Source organism: Elephantulus edwardii, unplaced genomic scaffold (genome assembly GCF_000299155.1).
Source record: "Elephantulus edwardii isolate Elephantulus edwardi_28Jun2011 unplaced genomic scaffold, EleEdw1.0 scaffold00275, whole genome shotgun sequence".
NCBI lineage: Eukaryota > Metazoa > Chordata > Mammalia > Macroscelidea > Macroscelididae > Elephantulus > Elephantulus edwardii.
In genome coordinates, this window is record NW_006400025.1 from 2,771,688 (window position 1) to 2,778,803 (window position 7,116).

General features: G+C 37.5%; 1 protein-coding gene across 2 annotated transcripts; it reads right to left on the reverse strand.

The window, feature by feature from the left end:
* Window positions 1–1,046: 1,046 nt before the first annotated feature.
* Window positions 1,047–4,126, reverse strand: LOC102871457 (regenerating islet-derived protein 3-gamma-like). Of its 2 annotated transcripts, XM_006900182.1 has the most exons (5): window positions 4,051–4,126; window positions 3,371–3,489; window positions 3,037–3,174; window positions 1,518–1,663; window positions 1,047–1,095 (listed from the first exon to the last, which is right to left on the reverse strand). In XM_006900182.1, the coding sequence occupies exons 1-5, from the start codon at window positions 4,124–4,126 to the stop codon at window positions 1,047–1,049; spliced, it is 528 nt and encodes a 175-aa protein (XP_006900244.1). The 2 variants fall into 2 exon arrangements, with proteins under 2 accessions (XP_006900244.1, XP_006900245.1); XM_006900183.1 differs by lacking the exon at window positions 3,037–3,174.
* Window positions 4,127–7,116: the final 2,990 nt, after the last annotated feature.

Genomic DNA, 7,116 nt, shown 5'->3' on the forward strand with positions numbered 1-7,116 from the left:
TTAAAGACAATGGTGGAAATGAATAAACAAACATACAAACAAATAAATAAATAAAGGCAATTGTGGCAAGAGTTTGTTTCATATATTTTTCACTCGAATTCAAAGAGGTCCTCTAGAGAAGGATACCATGACAAGATACAATGAAGAGGTCCTCTGGAGAAGAAGGATGTCATGTTAAGAGTTGAAACTAACTTAACAGCAGTGCTTGTTTATTAGGTTTTTTCCTGATGAAGGCTAGGTGTTTAAGGGGGTAGTTGTTAACCACATTGTTGGCAGCTTGAACCCAGTTACTGCTCTCAGAAATAAATCTATGAAAGTCTGCATCCATAAAGAATAGTAACTGTCTTCCATAGAGAATAATTACCATTGTAACCACTCCATAGAGACTGGTTGCTATGAATTGGAATTGACTCCATTGCAAAGGGATTTGTGATTTCTATGATTTGTATAGTATCCCTATGTTGTAGTTACCTTTTTATTTGTGGTATTACTGCTATGGTTAATTACACTGGAAGAGATTTCCCATTTTTTCTCATTGAGCAGCAGGTGAATTTGAACCAAGTGCCTTTGGAATTGCAATGCAGCTTCTTACCATTTTTTTTTTATTCTCTTTGTATTTCAATTTGAGAAGTTTCTATTAGTAGAACTAGGTGTGATGATAAGAAACTGTGCTTCAATACCAAGGGCACACAGTTCAAATCCACCAGCTATTCTACAGAAGAAAGATGGGCAATCTCTTTCCATGGAATTTACTGCTTCTGAAAACCTTCTGGACGGTCACCTCCAACTCTATGATACTCAAATAAACAACAACAGAATTACACACACGAGGAAAATATCTGAAGAATAAAATTTTTATTATTGTCCTCTAGATAATTATATACAACATACAGAAAACCTGAAAATGAAGGTGAAAAGAAGACAAAATTAGAATGAAGAGATCAAGTTGAAAATGTGGTGCATATCTGCTTCTTGGTGATATCTTCTCCATAGTTTACAAGTTCAAGATGATCACACCTTTCCCAGCTGCTACCTTTACACTTTTTCTAATTCTTGAACTCGCAAACATATAGTAACCTTTGTTCACAATTATAACTAGGAATCTTAGAGAGACAGATTGGGAGCATGAGTGACATCCACTTCCTAAACAACATGTATCTAGAAACTCTATGAACTTTGAGAAAAGACAATAGTTATAAAAAGGCTTCAGATCTTCTATTGATAGGGTCACTGTGAGTGGTGCTTGACTCATCAACAATCAACAACAACAACAAAGAGACAGAACAAAAATTTGGGTGAAGCTAGGGGAAACTTGTCAGCTAAAAGAAGGGAATTACATATTCTATCACAAGATTCAAAGCCTCACCACAGTCCTAGGCTAAGTAAAATAGTAACAAAGAACAGAGAAAGAGAAGAGGGCTGGAAGAAAGAAAAACATAAGTTAATCCAGCAGCTTGCAAGAAATCTTGAAAGGTTTGGCCCAAGGAAGGTGAATGAGGGGGTGGGGGCAACTGGGCAAAAATTGCTTTTTATTTCCTGTGATCCTTGACAGGCTCTCACAGTGGCCATGGTTTATGATGGTGGAAGGATCTTTCTTCCATGCAAAATAATATAGCACACCTGTGTTTCTCCACTCCCATCCACCACCATTGAGTTCCAACCCCTATATAGTAGAGTATGCAGGCCAGTGAGATAATGCCTAGTTACCATTGTCTTTTCATGACTCTTTTAGCTAAAATACAAGATCACCACTCTAACAATGGAATTACCTGTTCTTCCAGATAGTCTTATCAGACCAATCTATTCCAGAAATCACACTTAATTGTTGTTTGTTGTGGTGGTAGGGGGTATTTTTGTGTTCTGTTTTGTTTTTATTTCAATGCCTCAACCAGCAGAAATCCCCAATGTACATTGTCTGAGGATAAAGAATTATGAATCTTGCATTGTTAAGGATTACCTTTCTGAGCCTTAAAACTCCACAGGAGGGAAAAATACTTCATAACTTGGAATCTCCTAGGATAGTTAACTTGGGCCTATGGCGCTCAAGAAATTAATTTACAAGCCCTCCAAAATTCTATAAAATGCTTCAAAAAAGCAGATGCAAACACTGTGGAACATGGTCTGGCACTTTCTAAAAAAGTTGCAGATAGAGATACCATTTGACCCAGTAATTCCACTACTGGGAATATACCCCAAAGAGACCATAATCACCATCCAAGCAGATATATGCACACCCATGTTTATCAAGGCTTTGTTCACAATAGAGTTGGAAATAATCTAAGTGCCCATCCAGTTTGTTCACAATAGAGTTGGAAACAATCTAAGTGCCCATCAACAAACGAATGGATAGAGAAGCTGTGGTATATTCACACAATGGAATACTACGCTGCATTGAAAAATAAGAAACGCATGCAATATTATTCAAAATGGGTGACCCTGGAGGACATTATGCTGAGTAAAATATCTCAGTCACAAAAAGACAAATACTGCATAGTGCCGCTGTTGTAGAATGGGACTGACTTCAGGGTTGGGGTAAGACTAAGAAAAACTGGATAACTCATGTATACTGCATTGAAACAGACGAGGGAGAGAACAGTTTAAAAGCAATATATGATAGGGTATTATGGTTATCACAGGAATCCAGAATTAAGGTTGCATAGGGGAGTGCATTCGGGGCCGAGGGCAGGGGTATTGTATACCAATGAAGGAGTTTATCTTTTGCTTTTTGAAGAGAGGAGTGAACTGAGGGGGGTAGGGGGGAGTTGAGAGAAAAGTGCAACAATGAATGAATGAAAATCCAAAATCTCTGTAAATGTTCAAAGGATAAAAAACAAAACAAAACAAAAACCCAACCAAACAGATGACTTTTAGCTATAGACCACAGACCCAAATAATCCATCTAATCTGAAGCACTTCTTTTACTCTATTCCATATGCTCCCTGAGCTTTAAGAGCATTGTTTATGCAGGAACAAGGAACAGCTGTCAAGGTCATATGATAATAACAAGTTAAGTTATAAGAGAGAATACATTCACACCAATGTGGGGTAATGGAGTCCAATACAGATATTTATATAAGAGTTTGAAATGCTCTTCATCAAGGAGGCCACAAAGGATCCCTCAGCTCCACTGGCCAAAGACACAAGATGTCCTGAAGACCACTTCTGATAGGCCATCTGCGTGGACAATGAAGAGACTATGAAGGAATTGAGAATTCTCTGAGAGAGTCACAAGGAGGAAGGAGATGAGAAAGGGAGTGTGTGAGATATGTAGCTGAATGTTCTTGCCCACATTGCACTCTGGAAACTGGAGGCCTCTCTTTCCTCCTATGTGCATTCTACTGTGACTCCATTCACATATCATGTTACATACATTTGCTTCCATCCAGGCTTTTGGTGTCAGAAAAAAGGCATAGCAGTAGGAACCATAGGCTTTGGAGCCTCCAGGACAACTGATGCTTGCAGACAGTTGTTCCATTTGAGCATCTTTAGCTGGAGTAGAAAAAAGAAGAAAAGCAAAACAAAACAAAACACAGAGGAACGTGCTTAGTAAATAAAATAAAATAACTGGGGAGGGGAAATTACAGAAGTATTTATCGTTGAATAAAATATGATTACAAGATTAGTACATGAAAAGTAAGCCCCTCTCAACTTTGCCAACTCTTTCAGGATTCCTTGGTCTTGAGAAACTCTCTCAAAATTGGAAACCATGTACATTCTTTTTGAATACAAGTCTTTCTGAATGTCTCCTCATTGAGCAACCAATCAACTCTCTTTTTCTCTTCAACTGTTCAAAAATAACTGGAGATCTTGGGGGGAAAAGGAAATTATTTACTTTAAAGTCTATCAATCATTCTGGTGCCTCCTAAAAGTAGTCAACCTGGAGAAAGTATTATTATGGGGGAAATTTCAGAAAATTTACTTATGTGATAAAATATACCGACAATATAGCAAATATGTAAAACATGCACCATGTAATACTTTGTAGGTTTTGCCTCTCCTTGAACTTCCACATTCACAAGAAATCTAGTGTAAGAAGCAGAAAAATCTGACCTTGGATTTGTGACAGGAGCATCAGGCAGGAAAGCAACATCCAAGACATACTGGGAAGGGCCATGGAGGGCAGCATCCTACTACCTATGCATTGATAATACAACTAAAGATCACCAAAGGAAGGATAAGAGAGTTAAAGTAGATATACCCATCCCCTCCCATACTCTTTTCTTTTCTTCTAAAGGTCTGTGAAGAATTTACTTTGGTTACGTCTATCCCTTTTTACAATTCTATAAATAAATGGGGAAACTGTATCCCTAATACTTCTAATATACTCCCTTGTTAAATGTGAACTGCTACAATCTATAAGGGCTATGGACTTCCTCTACCTTCCACTGTAGTGAGTGAGGAAAAATTGATCTAGGCCTCATCTGCCAAAGCTCCCACTTACCAGTCCTGCAGGGCTTGGGAATGGTTTGTTAGGCCAAGAAACTCTGGGCTTTCTACCATAGCTTGAGGGTGGGACAGTAATAGCAATACCAGAAATGTATAGTTGAAATATAGATCATGAGAAAGAATTGATATTAGGTCAAGGAACTTCTTGACATGAGGAGGAGACTTTTCCCAGCAGAGGTCAAGAATTTCACAGATACTTCCTAGTTCCCACTAATATGCCAGTTTTTTTGCCAGGAACAGGTAAAGTTTGCCCTTTACCCAGCTTCTCCCAAATTATCTGAAAGATTAATTCAAGGAATTATAACTGGCTTATGACACAAATATATGTTGATACTTAAATGGGGAAATGTGACAATAGATAGTTTAATAATAATAAAAATACATGTGCTTTTAAAAAATTAATCTTTCAGACTATCACTCTTGTTATAATGAATTTTAATTTCTTTCAAACATTTTCATTATGATTAAATATATGTTGTTATTGTTGTTGCTGCTATTGTTGTGTGCCATCAAGTCACCTGTAACAACAGCTCTGGAGCCTGCCCTATTTAGATCCAGTTTCATTGACACAGACACATCTATTCATATTACCCTAGTTACTGTGGCAATCCATCTCATTTGAGATTGTCCTATACTGGACTGTCCCTCCCCCCTTCCGAGAATGATGTCCTTGTCCAAGTACTGGTTCCTCCTGGCCACAAGCCCAAAGTACATGAGACAGAGTTTCAAACTCCTAGCCTCCAAGGAGAAACTTGGTTTCACCCTCTCTAAGACAGACCTATTCATTCTCTTGATGATCTATAGTATGTTCAAGACTCTTCTCCAGCACAACTCAAAGGCATCAATTCTTCATCTGTAATCCTCAATCATTGTCCAGCTCTTTGATGCATACTAAGTAATTGCAAAGACCATGGCCCAATTAGACACATCTTAGTCTCTAGACTGGCATTGTGGCTTCTCAGTACTCTGGAGAGGTCACTGACTACAGATGAAGACCTGAATGAAGTGCTGTGGCAGAAAATCAAGGGACTGTAGTCTTCAATATGGATTGAAGCTCAACATTAAGAAGACAAAGATTCTCACTACTGGGCCAATAGGCAGCACCATGAAATATGGAGAAGAGCTTGAAGTTGTTAACAGTTACAGCTTACTCAGCTCCGAAATCAACACTCTTGGAACCAGCAGTCAGGAAATCAAAAGAAAAATTGCACTGGAATTAAATATATACAATATAATATAAAAGGAGTTGATGAAGAGAGTACTTTACTTAAGGAGTAATAAAGAACTGAAGGCAGGAGTAGACCAAGTTCAGAATTTCTGCTTCAACGTATAAAAGGCGTGAAGCATGAAGTAAACGCTTAACAGGTAAAACAAGATTATACAGAACAGCAAAGAGAAAAGAGGACAAAGGTAAGAAGAATAAAAATAAAGTTAAATTATACAAAGAAAATAAAGAGTCAATACTGCTTAGAAAAGAGACATATTCAGTGGTGGAAGAGGATAGATGTAGATCTATACTGCACAGAGGAAACATTCTCCATTTCATTACTCCATGTTTCGCATAGTTTCATTGAAAATCTACCACATGGCTAAGATTGCAAGTCATCCCACTTGTTTTGATATTGAAGATTATGGCCCTTTCCACAGTGGAGAATGGGGCTACTGATAAATATTTCTGTATTCAGTGTAATTGTGAGCTGAAAATAGGATTCCTTAGAAACATGTTCTCAGAGTGAGAGCTCTTGACCAATGAGGATCTTCAAAACTTTAAGTAGCACAAAGTTGCAGTATTAACCTTAAAATATTATCTGGTTTATCACTATGCTGACCCTTGCACTGATGATATAGAAACAATGTAAAGTAAAACCAAAGCTTTGCAATTAATACTAAAGGCATCATCCCTAATTGTATATTTATTTGCAGTAGATGTACACTTTTATTTTATAACATAGGATAATCAATAAAGATTATTTATTTTAGTAATTCTCAGTGCTAATTTGCTGTCAATTGTGTTCTATCCTATACAAAACCTGTAAGTAACAGAACAAGACCATTCTCACAATAGCTACTGATGTTGGTCTCATTGTTACCATCATTACACTCTGATTGAGTGTCTTCCTCTTACTAAAATGGCCCTGCATTTATTCTATTTTCTCTTTTTTGGTATTTTTATTGTTTTTATTATTATTTTTTGTTTTGTTTTATTAAATTTTATTAGTATTAATGAACATTTACAAGGATTTTCATTCCTTCATTGCTATACCATTCTCTCTACCCTCTTCCCCAGTTTGTTCTTCTTCCCCCGCCCTCCGAATGTCTGTTTTAATTGTCCAATTGCCACAGTGCTTGTCAAAGTCAGTTCTGTTTAATCTCCTTTGTCAGTGTGTCCTTTGCCATTCCCTATCACTCCTCCCTGAGAGAGACTTCACCCTGATTCATAAGGAAAAGGGGATGGCGTATTCTCTTAGCTACTTCCTGCTGAAAAGGGACGCTGTGGGTTTCAGGGTGAAGATCTTCTCTCACTACTCTAAAGGGCCCCTTTGGCAGTAGGAAACACATAGACTATTTTGGAGATTTATTTTGGAATTTAGATGCACTGTTATTAATTGTGCTTAGCCGCACATGTTCATATCTTTGAAGATGTATCATGGGGGTGTTGCAACCTAGAAG

Coding starts and splice junctions, on each gene's coding strand:
- LOC102871457 (XM_006900182.1), bottom strand. CDS start 4,126: ATGCTGCCCTCCATGGCCCTTCCCAGTATGTCTTGGATGTTGCTTTCC. Junction 3,490..4,050: donor GCTCCTGTCACAAATCCAAG/GTCAGATTTTTC, acceptor TTTCTACTCCAG/CTAAAGATGCTCAAATGGAA. Junction 1,096..1,517: donor GGAAATAAAAAGCAATTTTT/GCCCAGTTGCCC, acceptor TAAGATTCCTAG/TTATAATTGTGAACAAAGGT.